Source organism: Plodia interpunctella, chromosome 30 (genome assembly GCF_027563975.2).
Source record: "Plodia interpunctella isolate USDA-ARS_2022_Savannah chromosome 30, ilPloInte3.2, whole genome shotgun sequence".
Taxonomy (NCBI): domain Eukaryota; kingdom Metazoa; phylum Arthropoda; class Insecta; order Lepidoptera; family Pyralidae; genus Plodia; species Plodia interpunctella.
In genome coordinates this window covers 1,838,785-1,854,745 of record NC_071323.1, presented here as the reverse complement: position 1 = coordinate 1,854,745, position 15,961 = coordinate 1,838,785, and the positions used below count along the sequence as shown (strand labels likewise).

General features: G+C 36.1%; 1 protein-coding gene across 1 annotated transcript in view; it reads right to left on the bottom strand.

Annotated features, from left to right (window-relative positions):
* LOC128682431 (AT-rich interactive domain-containing protein 5B-like) overlaps window positions 1–15,961 on the bottom strand; it is a 56,312-nt gene that overhangs the window by 3,458 nt on the left and 36,893 nt on the right. Inside the window, exons 4-13 of the mRNA XM_053767096.2 lie at window positions 8,386–8,590; window positions 7,216–7,391; window positions 6,544–6,717; window positions 5,689–5,860; window positions 4,968–5,091; window positions 4,348–4,548; window positions 3,253–3,422; window positions 2,338–2,408; window positions 1,302–1,371; window positions 566–675 (exon numbers count right to left, since the gene is read on the bottom strand). Of these exons, the coding sequence (XP_053623071.1) occupies window positions 566–675; window positions 1,302–1,371; window positions 2,338–2,408; window positions 3,253–3,422; window positions 4,348–4,548; window positions 4,968–5,091; window positions 5,689–5,860; window positions 6,544–6,717; window positions 7,216–7,391; window positions 8,386–8,590 (1,473 nt within the window). The remainder of the gene's footprint in view (window positions 1–565; window positions 676–1,301; window positions 1,372–2,337; window positions 2,409–3,252; window positions 3,423–4,347; window positions 4,549–4,967; window positions 5,092–5,688; window positions 5,861–6,543; window positions 6,718–7,215; window positions 7,392–8,385; window positions 8,591–15,961) is intronic.

Below are 15,961 nucleotides of genomic sequence, written 5' to 3'. Positions count from 1 at the left end.
AACTTGCATGATTTGATTACAGACAGACAGCGCGATAAAATTTTGTAATATCCTACTAATTTACTTGGGACAAAAATAAATAAATATTGTAAATGCTAAAGTTTATGAGGATGTATGTGTGTAGGTACTTTTTTTTTATATTTAAGAATGCGCATAAGTCGTAGTGCGCTACGTCACAAAATATTGCCGGCTCCACACTGTCGTCGAACAGTTGGCGGATACGTTATACATTGCTGGCTTTACATTGCGATAAAAAACCACTTATACTAACTATGCAATGTTCACGCGTTCGCATTCAAATTCAAATCATTTATTCAGAAATTAGACGTTCACAGGCACTTTTTCTCGTCAATTTTTATATTTATAGTTATTTCTCACAAGCTACAAACTACTGGCATTTCGAACGACCACTGCTGAGAAGAAATGCCGAAAGAAACTCATTTGAACAGTGTTGGTCCCTATCATGCCAGATCGGCTTACCATTATTGTTTCTTACAATGTTTTTTTTTTCTAATAATATATAAAATCGACATGCTGCGAGCTGGAATTAAAGTATATAAATTACCTCAACAATGTCATCGTCGCTGGCTTGCGGCGGATGGTGGATACCGAAGTTGGTGATCGGGGGGGGCGCCGGCGCGGGGGGGGACGGGCTGCGGGGGGGCGCCACCGGCGCTGCGGGGGGGGGGGACACACACACTTTATTTTTAACTATGTATGTTCGAGAGAACATAAAAACAATATTTAAATTTTGTTGTGTGGCTTGTGTTGCAACCCGCAAGCGCCCTATTATATTCGATTATTATATATCTCTATATTATATTCGATACTAAATATATTCCTGCCAGAACGTTTGTAACGTGATAACTTTTGAAATTTAAAATGTATGTAGGATCAGTCGATAGTATTTTTAAGTTCGTGGGGCGATAAAGTCGGTTAAGTAGTTTTTGAAACATTCACAATTTTGTAAAAAAAATAATGTATTCGCGAGGTCGAAGTTCGCGGCATACAACTAGTGTAACGTAATTCGAAAGCAAGTTTGTTAGTTACCTCTTCACGCTCTATCTACTCAACCAATCTTCTTGAGATTTTGCATACATGTAGTTTGAATTATGGAGAAGGACATAGGGTACCTTTCATCCCGGAAAAATGTGGTACATTAATCAAGCCGCGGGAAAACGCTAACTAATTATATTACTAGTTTGAAAAATAGCCAATTAATATAATTAAAAATAAATAAAATGAATGAATGAATAAATAAATAAAATGAATGAATGAATAAATAAATAAAATAAACTCACCGTTGTGCGGCGGACGCGCGGGCTTCACGCGCACGTGACGCAGCGAGCTGCGGCCGGCGGGCCGCGGGGGCTGGGGGGGGGGGGGACACTCATATTATAAATGTCAAAATATATTTGTTTGTTACCTCTCTACTCACGCTTTATCTACTCGACCGATCTTCATTTGCATACATACAGTTTTGAGTATGAAGTAGTACATAGGGTACCTTTCATCTCGGAAAAATAACTGTTCCTGTAGGAAATTTACGCGGGCGAAGCCGCGGGAAGAAGCTTATTTTATTAATAAATATTTGTTGAGGGTGTGTACGCAATAATTAATATAGAATATCATTCTAATATTGTCGACCTCGGTGGCGCAGTGGTAAAGTGCTTGCCACTGAACCGAGAGGTCCCGGGTTCGATCGTCGGTCGGGTCATGATGGAAAATGATCTTTTTCTGAATCTAAATGGTCTTGGATGTTAATTTATACATATATATATTATAAAATATAGGATAGGATTTGTCCTAATATATTTATATTTATTCTAATACCAACAATATAATTCGAAGCGGTGCTGGCCCAGTGGCTACAGTCCGCCTGTTATCAATAGGTTCCAGGTTCGAATCATATACCAATCTGACTCATATATAGTAATTTTCCATCGACCAATATATGCTTCCGGTGAAGGAAAACATCGCGAGGAAACCTAACCACAGTGCAGTTATGAAATTTAACTTATAAAAACAGACACCTTAGATTGATTTCTATTAATATATGTTGAAATAATTGATGAATGTTGAAGTTTACAATTTAAACGATTTTTAACGGCAAACTCAGATAGTAATAACATCAGACAATAATGTAAATAGTATCGACATATTAGTGTAAAGTTTAACTTTTATTATTTTTTGTTTAGTGAGATGACACTGTTAATTTAAATTTGCATACCCATAGCCAGAAACACGTAGGATTAAGTTTTCTTTTAACACGACATTTGGAATAATGTAAACTCATATATTTTTGCAAATAGATGATATTTGTAACATGGCCTGTACCTGTTCGCTGGGCGCGTGTCCATTGACGTAGGCCGCTAAACGATTCAAACTCGGCTCCGGTGTCCCATGCTCTAAAAATTATATTATATTTATTATTTAACCAGCTGTTACTCGCGGCAAAAAGTAGCCTGCACACGCAGTAGCATGACACTCTCCAGCTAAAGGAATGTTTTAGTTATGTGATAAAATAAACAAAGCGGATTTTTTGGACAAATTGTATTTTTATTGGCGGCAAAATGAACGCTTAGAGTGACAGATGACAGCTGGCAATAAACATGTTTTTTTTTTGGTTCCTTTTATCCATGTGGAAAGGCAAAGGAATTTAAGCCCATACAGCCGCCGTCTGTAGTTTTAACATTATGTGTCATAGACAATAAAAGAGACTAAACTGGTTGGTTACGTTTCATTTCATCCAAAAAACGCTCTACAATCCGTTGCTCCGTTTCAATGTGAAAGGCGGACAAACAAACACACTTTCACGTTTTTTATATAGCATGTGTATGGATGTTGCGTGTAATAAAATGTATTTATTTCAGATTTGCATCCATAGTTGTTAGTAACTTATATGTATATGAATGATTTACGGCGGTTAAGACGTCCGCCTATGACCGAATGGTTCTAGGTTTGAATCCTACTCGTGCCACATGAGTTTGTGTACCAATCTGGCTCAAGTATAATAGTTTTCGTCTAACACCACTTCCTTGTGAGGAAAACATCGTTTATCAAACAATATTGTCCATTCTATCGCCATGGCAAAAGAATAATTCGTTAAAAATCAATTTCATACTGTTTATACTACTGTAAATCTGTGATTATGTGCATATCAGACTCACTTTAAATTTAAATGTAAGACGCGGACCCTGGGCTCCGACGCACCGTAGCGTGAAATCTTTAAAATAAGAGATAAAATCTCACCTATATTTGACTTCTGCGCTTCGTTCAAAACCTCATCCTTTTTGCTATCTTCCTCGACCTTCCCTTCCTCGTGGAACAGCTTCCTCACGCCCGCCTCGATCAGCTTCTCCACGGGCTTCACCGAAATCTTCACCGCTTTCTCGTCCTTTGGCAGGGATTCTAGGAATTCTCTGCAAATTGAATTAATTGATCAATTAAATAAAATATTAACATTACCTCCGACATAGCCGTTATATAAATATGAACTTTTTACTCCCAAGAAACCGTGCCTGGAAAATCAGTATTTTCCGAGATAATAAGGTTCAAAGTAGAATTGAATTTTTTTTTTTCATATTTGTATCATCACGTAACATAAAGAAACCTCATTAAAATTTTAAAGAATCCCCTGAATATCCCCTAGAACATCAAAAGTAACGCTAAAGTTTAAAACATGCAATGAACAGTGCCCATCGCATCGCCCCAAAGCATTACACTACAGCGATACACGCACACGACTCACAGCTGATTCGCGCGCGAGCGGTCATTGACCGCGCGTTGTTCACTGTACTGTGTATTATTTATTGTATTTTTTTTATATGTATTGATTTTTTTTATTATTTTTCATGACTGACAAGTCTAGAACGCGCAGTTGAAGTTTTCAAATTTGAAGGATATTATTCTTCAAGCATCAAATCAAATCATTATTCAGAAATTCCTCACAGGCACATTTTCACATCAAATTTTATATTATATAGTGATAGTAATTTCTCAAAAAGCTACAAACTACTACAGCATTTCGGACCACTGCTTAGAATAAATGCAGAAGTAATTTACCTTTCCTTCGAGGAAAATAGTATAGTGCGACTTTACTATTTAAATCTCACCATCGAATCTGTGAATCGATTCGATGGGACGCAGCTAACCAATCACAGCGCGCCATTGTGACGCAACGACAGCCACACCGCAATGTTGATTGGCTCACTGCGTCTCAAATCGAATGGACTCGATAGTAAAAAATGAAATGCAAAACCTTTTCTCATATCCAAACCCTCAGAAGTGTTTGGATATGAGAAAACATTTGTGTTGGACAAATGTTTGGGACCGTAAAAAACTTACCTGTTATACTCTTCCGCGGGTTTAGAGATCACAGTCAATTCGTCCTTAGTCCCGTTGTCTATGGTAAGCGGCGGGGAGGGTGTCCGCAGCCTGTGATGGGTGGGCGGCGATGACGTCACGTCGATGGTGGCCACGGGCCGCGGCTCCACCTTCCCGTTCAGTTTGCGCTTGCGGTCGTAGATCTCGAAGGATAGGAGGTATCTGTAATGATATAGAATGTTTATTAGAATTCGATATGAATGAATGTTACCTCTCGTAATGTCTGCATGTGCGGACGGTCATATTTCATTAAAACTTTCATTCATTCATTTACTAACGTTCCCTCTCGTAATGTCGCGGGTGCGGGCGGACATTATTAATCATTTTTCATTCATTCATTGATTAATTATGCATTATTATAATTACACTAATTATGTCAGATGCCTTTAGGAGACTTGAATAAAATATGACACCAGTGTTAGCAATATCTAACACACATGAATGAATGTTACATACATCACGTAATGTTTGCCGGTGTGGGTGACACATGGAATTAGTAGGTACTCCGTAGTTAAATCCATGGGTGGACATTATTAATTATTTTTCATTCACTCTTACATTCATTCATTCATTAAATTAACCTCTCGTAATGCCTGCGCGTGCGCGCGGGATGGTCGGGGAACAGAGTGCGCCACAGCTTCAGTCTGCACACCGCTTCGTAGCCGCCGTTTGTGCGCACCGCCGTATATATGGCGCGAAGCGACACTGACAAACAAAATGGAAGTTTGATAGATAGACAATATAGTTTATTTAACACGAGCGGCCCGTCCCGGCTTCACTCGGGTAAAACATAACAAAATCATACCCCTAAACCCTTCCTCAGGAATCACTCACAGTCTATTGTTGAAGACCGCATGAAAATCCGTGCAGTAGTTTTTGAGTTTATCGCGAACAGACAGACAGATGTGGCAGAGAACTTTGTAACATGTAAGGAAGTAATGATAGTGTTGTGATATATAATTATTTGAATATACTTAATCAATTTTATACATTTTCATTTTTATTAACCCCGCTTTAATGACATTTGTATGAATAAATATTAATATTTGCTTGTAAGTATTGTCTGTAAGTATGTATTTTATGAATAAACACTAAATCTATACTATTTATTATTATAAAGAGGTAAGCGTTTGTGAGTTTGTATGTTTAAGGCGGGTAATCTCCGAAACTACCGAATCGATTTCAAAAATTCTTTCACCATTAGAAAGGTACATTATGCAAGATATCTATAGGCTATATTTTATCTCAAAATTCTCACGGGAGCGAAGCCCCGGGCAACATCTAGTAAATAAATAAACTCACAGTCCTTCAACGTGGCTCCGATTCTGAACTGCGGGTCCCTGTCCTTATAAAACTGCCGCAGTTTGCCGAGGAATTCCCCGTCTTCTCCGCTTTCTCCGTCCTCGCGCCGTTCGTCTTCTTCCTCGCTCGCCTTGTCGCCGTTGCGGAGCGAGAGTCGGCGAGGCGTTTGGATCTGGAGAATGTATTTTTTTAAAATAAATAATAAATAAATATATTAGGACAAATCACACAGATTGAGCTAGCCCCAAATTAAGTTCGAGATTTGTGTTATGGGTTACTAACTCAACGATACTATATTTTATAACAAATACATATATAGATAAACGCCCAAGACCCAGGCCAATCAGAAAAAGATCATTTTCCATCATGACCCGACCGGGGATCGAACCCGGGACCTCTCGGTTCAGTGGCAAGAACCTTACCACTGCACCACCGCGGTCGTCAAAATTGAAGTAAGTGGTCATGGCATCTCTTTTTTAAATAAATAACAAAACATATATATGTGGGATAGAAATTGGTCTAAAACGGACGCACCGGATGTAAGAACGGGAGGCATGAGATAGAGCGAGAAAAAAGACTTATGGCGATTTTGTTTTTACGGCGAACGTTGTGTGGTCTGAATTTTTTTTTAAAAGAGATCATTGTTTATTTTGTCAAACAATCCTACATATATTTTTTGTAATTACTATCTATGCAGAGTGTCAATCTTTTGAAAATTAAAGTTTATTATTATATAAATAAACTACATTACTACTTAATACCTACTAAAAAATATATTTTTAGAAGTTATATTAACTTCTAATAATATTTTTCTTAGCTTAGCTGCCGGCGCCGATGGGTGACACAAGGACTCACCCTGGGCTGCGGTCGCTCGAGGTCGCTGTCGCTGGAGCGCTCGGGCGAGTCCCGGCTGTGACTGCGCGAGCGCGGCGGCCGGCGCCGGCGCCCGCGCGGCCGCCCCTTCAGCCGCGGCGCCAGGTGGTTGCACACGAACTCGTGACCCTCTAGTTCTGGGTACTCGAACGTGTCCTACGGAGTTTGTGTACATAGATATAATAGTCCAAGCACACTATAATACATATATAAATCGTTTGTCAACAATATTTTTGTAACAATAAATATATTATCTAACCTATCATTTTAAGGTTCCGCACCAAAAGTGTCAAACAAAACAAGAACCTATTACCAAAACTAGGTTGTTCGTCTGTCTGTCCATCTGTCACCATGAACCATGATAGTTAGTTGAATTTATATTATGTGTCTGCCTTCCTTGTAATACCCTATGTGTTAATCCAGGTTATATTCTATCCGTGTACCAAATTTCATAACAATCCGTCCAGTAGATTTTGTGTGAAAGAGTAACAAACATACACACTCACGCACATACATCCTCACAAACTTTCGCTTTTATAATATTAGCACGATAGGATATGTTTTGTACTTATGTACAAAAAAGATTTTAAATAAATAATCTGTCTACTTACTTAACCACAGCGCTTTGCGCTTTTCCACGTAATAAAAACTCACCTTACAATACAAGATCCTAGTGTTTTTGGTCGGCGCGGCGTACCCTCCCAGCGCGGCGACCAGGGAGTCCCTCAGCCAGTCCGCCTGGATGCCCTCCAGCCGGGACAGCAAGGCGCGGTAGCGGCAATACCGCGGGTATGAGAATACAACCACACCAGGCGAGTCTGCGTCTATTTCTGAAAGATTTAAAAACATTGTATTATAGAAACTGTTTTTTAAACAGGAAAAAAATCGATTTGTTATACATGTCACACACGCTTTTAAACTTATTTTTGAAAAGAATAATGAGATGAGAAAATTCTGGAATCGATCGGGAATCGATATTGGATTGATTGATTGATAAGCTAAGTGGTCAAGAGCACTGTGCCGGATATACAGGGGCGCGGGTTCAATTCCAGATCGCGATTCCAGAATTGTTTCATCTAATTATTAAAAAAAAAAAAACATTTTTGCCACAAGCTACTTTCACACATTTGGAATGTTCACTCTAAACTCACTCATGTCCACTCTACTCAAATACCAAGCATATTTTCATAGAACTTCAAGAAGTGGGTTTTTTGGTGGGATTTTTATCCCGAAATTCCCACGGGAGCGAAGCCCCGGGGCGCAGCTAGTGTTTATATAAAATGCTGCTAGCACAAACGTAACAAAAAAGTAGCTACACGCTTTTTTTAAATCTAAGTATTTCGCTTGACACTGCTTGGCACCAGGTCATGAAAATATCGGTTGCGACCCCTGCTCTGTCTATAATCTCTACTAGCTTTTGCCCGCGAATTCGTCCGGGTGAATACCTTACGGTAAAACATATTTTATCGTATTAAATGGTCCCTGTGTCCTTCACCGTACTTAAAACTAAATATATGCAAAATTTCAAAAAAAGATTGCTTGAGTAGATAGAGTGTGAAGTGGTAACAAGCCAACTTGCTTGCGCATTTATAATATTAGTTGGGATTTTCTGGAAGAAAGACACTATATATTATTAGAAAGAAAAAAAAACATTGTAAGAAACAATAATGGTAAGCCGATCTGGCATGATAGGGACCAACACTGTTCAAATGAGTTTCTTTCGGCATTTCTTCTCAGCAGTGGTCGTTCCGAAATGCCAATAGTTTGTGAGAGAAATGGTTTGAATTTGAATTTTGAATTTGAATTTGAATTTGAGACACTGACCAATGGTACTTTTCTCCTTCTCAATGTCGCTGAAATCCATATTAGTGTGGTGCAGCGACGCGGAATGCTTAGCCTCGGCGGGGGGTGCGCACGCGCCGCGCCACACGGCGCGCAGCCCCCACTCCCAGCTCTCGCCGCTACAGCTCCAGCTGACCAGGTCCTCAGCTCGCACCACCACTTTGTCATTGATCGCTAGGACCTCGTGCTGGAAAGATTGCCTTTTGTCAGACAAGTTGTGTAAGGCCGGTGGCAATTGGCTATTTTCCAACTAGTGAAGTAAGATGTCCAAAAAGAATGATAGGGACCATAGATAAAAGAAATATATTTTAATTTTATCTATGATAGTTACCTATATTGTATTTTTCTTAGACCACAACTTGCTTAGAGGGAATCGTCGTGAGAAAACCACTGCACACTGGCTGACTAGTTTATGCAACAAATTGAAACTAGATGGCGGCCGTAAAAGCTAAGTCAGATGCCTTTAGGCGACATAAACGAAATCTGACACCAGTGTCAGCAGTAGTTCCAGTGATAGAAGGAGAAGTGATCCAAAATTATTATTATTATTAGGATAGGCATAATAGGGACCAACACTGTTTGAATGTATTTCTTTCGGCATTTCTTCTCAGCGGTGGTCGTTCCGAAATGCTAGTAGTTTGTAGCTTTGGTAAATATAATGTAATTTAGAGTATGACGTGAAAAGGTGTCTGTGAAGGCTTAATTTCTGAATAAATGATTTGATTTTGAAAAAATATATATGGAGCTTGTATGGCGTGATGTGCTATATAATATATCTACTTACTTTAATAAGAACTAGAAGAAATAGTTAATTACGTAATTAATAGAACTGATCGAGAAAACTTACATTTAATTATTAACGTGTTTGGTTATTTAAATATATATATATGTATTTGTTCTTTTAACCAGTGTAATTGGTAGATTCCATTCCATATAATATAACTTATAATATATTTTATTAGCGGCCCGTCCCGGTTTCGCACGGACATTACCATAATAAATATCTATATTTAAAAAAACCCCACATCAAAATCCGTTGCGTAAGTATCTAAGCATACATAGGAACAGACAGCGGGAAGCGATTTTGTTTTATACCATGTAGTCATAGTATCTAATTAGGACTTTAGATCACTATCTAATTAGGAAAAATAATTATAATTATTTACAATCAAATTTGTATTTTTATTGCCGCGTTTATTTTCACCCTCAATTATAGTCATGTGTGGGTTGATTTTTTAAAAACAAAGTAGCCTAATTTTGAACGGGGTTCTTTAAGTACATGTATACCAAATTTAATTAAAATCGGTCCAGCGGTTTACCCGTGAAAGCGGAACAGACAGACAGACTTTCGCATTTATAATATTAGTCTATGGATAATCAGAGTATGTTTGTTACCCAATCACGTTATTGGTCAGAGAGTTCCATAGATCGAACAGTTTGGTGGGAGGGGGAGATGTTACAGAGACGGACTCAGGGTTTAATACAGAATGATTGTTAATAAAAAAAATATAAATTTCATAAACAGTCATTACAATTTAATTTAATTAATTTTTATTAATTTAATTAAATTGTAATGACTGTTTCTGCCAAAATAAAGTTAAAGAATAAAAACTCTTTTCATAGTCGTATTTCCTCATGGCTGAGGGTCGTGCTCATTATGTGTAATGAAACACACAAAGCAACTTTCTTGGCATTATTAATGGAGTGGTTTGCCATTGCCTTCTCCATTTCACATACAAGCTAATCATACATACAATCAACAAGTGTGCAGGTTTCCTCACGATGTTTTCTTTCACAGGAAGCAAGTGGTGGTCGATAAAAACTCAGATTGATACAACACTCATGCGGGACGAATAGGATTCGAATCTTGGGGACCTTTCAACCTCCAGGCGGGCGGCATAACCATTACACCGCCACCGCTTCAAATAAAAATGTTTGGACACTGTTAATAACGTTCCTCATTTTATATAAACTATTCAGATAACAAATATAAGCACATATACAAAATGAATCATTAATCAAACTGTTGTAGTCAAGTTACCACATTGAATTAAATGATAAAGTAGAAAAAACAGTCAATTGTCTTTTGTTCGATTTAGATTCAAAAATATAGTTAAATATACCTAATATATACTAACATTCTAGTCATGTGTAATCTTATTAATATATTAAATTCGTAAGTTTGTGAGGATGTATGTTTGTTACTAATAAATTTAACTCTTTCACGCGAAGTGGACGGATTGTTATGAAATTGGTACAGGGATAGAATATAACCTGGAATAACACATAGGGTACTGGAATTCCCACGAGAGCGAAGCCCCAGGGCGCAACTAATAATATTATAAATGCGAAAGTTTGTGAGGATGTATGTGTGTAAGTATGTTTGTTACTCCTTCACGCAAAGTCTACTGAAAAGAATGTTATGAAGTCCCACGGGAGCGAAGCCCCGGCAGAATAAAATTGAAAGAAAAATGTCTTGTTTGAGTGAGGCTGTTCGAACGCTTAATTTTAATTAAAATATCTATACATTAAATAATTGACCTTGAAAGAACGAGACAAAACATATTTTTGCCATAATATCAACATAGCTTTCGTCAGATGGATAATTAAACATCACGATCACGAATCTAGTGAAGAAAAATAAGAATATTACAATTACTAGCATCAATAGATGTCAGAGATATCTCTAGGTAAGGCCTCGTTCGTACGAACTTTAAGCGCACGACGGTGGCGCTTTTAAAACGCTCTTAGACACGTGACACTTCGCCATTGGACAAAAAATGTTGCCGTTAGACGACAGCACTACGATGTGGCGCTAAGAAATTCTCTGTTCTCGAAAATTTCCTCCCTTGAGAATCCCCGCAGAATTCCAAGAGAAGTTCTCATTGACACGAGAACTATATGAAAATTTTACATCGTTCTTATAAATATATCAGCAGCAGGATTTCTTCTCCAACTCGGCGCATTTTTGCCGCGCGTTTAATGTGCGCTCGTTCGAACTAGGCCCTAATACAAACAGATTTGGGGGGTGGGTTTAGGGTGTGAGACAGGGTCGCACTCGGCGCTTTAATATGCGGATATTGCTTTTCATTTAAAGAAGTTTTAACGCAAATTATGGTGGTGTAGGTAGTTAAAATATTTTTTATTTAAAATTCGCTAAAAAATAATGGAAATTGAATAAAATGTGATTGTTGCGCTAGTGTACAAGGCGTTTTAGTAATATTCGCCGCGAGTGGAGTTGCGGGCAATAGCTGTTGTATAAACAAAATTATTTATGATTTATTTATCAATAATAGATAAGATTGCCTACAATGTTGCAAAGGCGTTAATATACGATACTTTAACTACGTTCGACAATAATCGATCGATATCGATGGGTATTTCCAATCAAATCAATTTTTGAGTTTTTCGCAGTAAAAAGCTAGATCATGGGGTCTATCAGCTTCTTAATAATATTAAATTAAAATAAATCAAAATATTATAATACTAGCGGTCTATCCCGGCTTCGCTCGGGAAAAACCATAATAAAAATGTCACTACAGAGGATTCGTCTATCTCTGTGGCAAATTTCATCAAAATCGGTCCAGTACTTTTTGAGTTTATCCGTTTCAAACAAATCTTATATAATATTAGTATTGATAAGACAAAATTAAAATCCTCACAACGCTTCGTCGATCAAAGGACAAAAAAATATGTGACACGTGCTTTTTTATTGTATAATTCAAAAATACTGGCAATGATTCTATTTGAAATTAATTTGAATTTGAAATTCGAATTCTATGTTTTTGACACATTGTCGTGCGATAATATATTTATACAATTAGATTTTCTTTATTTAGTTCATTTTTAAATGTTATTTAAGCTTGTGGCGACATCTACCACGTTTTGTTTTTAGATGTCGCCGCTTCCGCGGGAATTTTGAGATAAAAATATATATATATATAGCCTATAGGAAAATGGACTTTTCTAATGGTGAAATAAACGTTTGAAATAAGTTCGGTAGTTTCGGAGATGCCCGCCTCAAACATACAAACTCACAAACGCTTAACTCTTTATAATAATACCAGTTATTGTCCGGGGCTTTGCTTCCGTGAGAATTTTGAGATAAAATATAGCCTATAGCAATATTGGATAATGTATCTTTCTAATGGTGTATATTTTTTGAAATCGATTCGGTAGTTTCGGAGATTACGCGTCCTTAAACACACAAACTCACAAACGCTTCCTTCTTTATAATAATAGTATAGATGTTATACAGAACTAAAAATAAAGATTAGAATCAATAACAAAATACTTATATAGAAATCTTAATTTTTGACAGCCCTTAGCGAAACTCAGTAGATTTGTGTTTACAATTAAATTTAAACATATCGTGTACGTACGAGCGCGCGTGTGTGTGTGTGAGGCGTGTAGTTGTGTGGTACAAGGTGAGTCTTTACAGGATGATTCGGTTTTGCGTAACATAATTACCATTTTTAGAGAAACAATAACGGTGAAAAAGAATTTTATTTAATTGTACAAAATGCAATGGTCATATTAAACTAATTTGTCAATATACGAGTTTATTTTTAATTTACAAAAAATAATTATCTTGTAAGTTGTTTGAGTTTTTGGTTTTATTTAGTATGTTTTTATTCAGTTAATAGATTACCTATTTACTCGAATTAATATGACTGCTTGAAATATAATTGACTACAAATAAGTAGTGTTTTTTAAACATTTGCGATTCGAACACATAACTACATCCATATTACATATTATAAAACAAAGTCCTTTGCCGCGTTCGTCTGTCTGTTCGCGATAAACACAAAAACTACTGCACGTATTTTCACCAATAGATAGTGTGATTCCTGAGGAAGGTTTAGGTGTATAATTTATTGTGTTTTTAACATTAACATTAAATAAAAAACGTTCGAGCTAAGTCCCATTAATATAATTTATGTAGATATTATCAAATACTTTTAACTAATGCCAAAAATAATAAATTTATGTTTATACGGAACATTGTATGACAGTAATGTCCTATGACGTCACGATTTCGGATTCAAAATTCAGGTACATAGAATAAGAAAAAAAATGTGAATACGTAAAAAATTGATGAATTAAAGTGATTTTTACCAAAAATTAATAACATTATCATTATTGGTTATTTATATCAAAAATGGACATTATTCGACGCTACACGGCATTTAGTACTGCTGGAATGGAGAGGCCAAAGGGACTATAATATATTTATCTATGTTCAAAATAATGATTTATTGTAAGTCAAACCCAACTGCTTTCGATTCAATTACCAAAAAAAATATTTTTTTTCTGTTATTAAACCTATTACAAAGAATATCGTAGAGCTAAATATCAAGTAACTATCCAGATTTCTGATTTAATTCATATTTAAGTTTACATTTAATTTGTTTGCTATATATAAAAAATGGTATCTTTCTTGTATTAATTTTCAGTGATATACTTATTTTCGTGCAATAAAATATTACAAACGTTCCACGTGTCAAAAACAAAGATAAATATGAAGCTTAAATGACAGCGACGTCGGAGTCAAATAGCGTTAATTAAAAAAAATATATACTATAAAAAAAATATCAATTAATAGTGACGTTTCGATTATCGCGTCTCATTATGTGAATGCATTTATATTTTATTCTATACACAGGCGAGTACCCAATTCCGGGAGCACGCTGTATGTCACATGTGACACGCACACAGACACACACACACAGTCACACGAATTGATAGCTAGATCTATTCAGTGCAACGCCCCGGGTTAAGGTCGCGTCTACAACGTGTTTTTATTATTAGCCGAATTTCAGCAAATGATAAATACATTATATTATATTTAATTGATTTTTAATTAACTAACAGTTTATTGTATTATTATATATATTTTTTTAATAATTACCTATTTATAATTTACGTATATGGGAATACGCTTTTTTGCGCATTAGTTTATTTGATATGAATATACATTAATAAAATTTATTTGTGAACAAATAAACCTTCGGAGATAAATTGTATAAATAACAGTGAAAACAAACAAACACACGCGAATTTGTTTTATAATATGCAGTTAGTTATTGTGATAATTTCAATAATATATTTTGGGTATGATATACAATTTTTTAATAGCATTTAGGCCGTTCAAAGCATGCTTTTGTATCAATTTATATACTTATATAAATTCAACACTTGTTGAATTGAGAAATATTACAGTAGTATGGAAACGTGCTGTCCAACACTTCTTTTTTCATAATCATTGCAGAATTTTATGTTAATTACAGAACTACATAATATATACATAATACATATTTATTATATTTATAACACTACTTTAAATTCGATAGAAAAGAAGACTTGTACAATTTTCAAAGCAAATATTTTTGGCAAAAATTAAATTTATTCCGTCATCGTGAACACGGCTTTATCGACATAAATTCTCAATAACACAGAGGGGGTGCGGGGTGCGCGGGCGGGTGGCCAGGGTTGGACTCAGAGGCGATGTATTATTATTATTACTTTTAAATATATATTTATTTTATTAAATATATAACCATTGTAAATACCTATTTACAATGGTTATATATTATATATAAGAGGCGATCGATATGCTCAGAAATTCACCTGAATTTCTGAGCATATCGATCGCCTCTTTCAAATTTCAACAAAGACTATCTTTTTATTACGCCAATTTTTTAATAAATAATCTGTGTTTAAAAGATGCTTCATTTTGAAGGACAGTAATGACGGCGGTAAAATTGCTAGAAATTCATCGAAATAACACATCGTGATTTTTTTTTTAAATCTCTGTATTTCACGGAAATTTACAAAGTAGGTTTATTACAAACAACTAGTAAACAAGAAAACAGCTCAAACCGGCGACATTTCACCGTCATCTTCAAGATATTCTTCTTCGCAAAATTGTTCGTTATCGTCATTTGTTTCGTATGTATTTGTCAAGCTATTTTGATTTAACAAATGATCGTGCATTTTCGCCGTCGTTAATATGTTGTTTATTTGATTCTGAGCATAAATGGCTTGCTGGCAGGATAATTTTTTCAGACTGGCCGCAACATATCTGCCGTAAATGTCGAATTCGTTTTCATTCGAATCATCGACGTTTGAAATTGGAATTTCCTTTTTCAAACCGCGCATTAGTGATGTGCGTTTAAATTTCTTTGGTGTTCTCAGACTTCTTTTGTTTTTTTCTTTATTTTTAAATACAATGTCTGATTTGTGTGTCAAGGGGTCGGAGTCAGGGTCCACGTGGTCGGATGTTTTGCCTTCCATTTCATAATCTGCTTCTGGCGTAATATCCCTTTGCGGTGAGTCGTCCTGCAAATAACTACATTTTAAAATATGCATCGTATAATAAATTTGGAATCAAATATAGTTAATTGTACGTAGGGTTGCCAGGTCACCAAAGCTAATAGCCGGACAGGCCGGACGGTCGGTAAAAAAGCCGGACACCTTACACGATTAAGGATTTCATGTCGTGTCGAATGAGAATCAGTAGTAGTGAGTACATTACCATTAATCAGGCAAATTATCA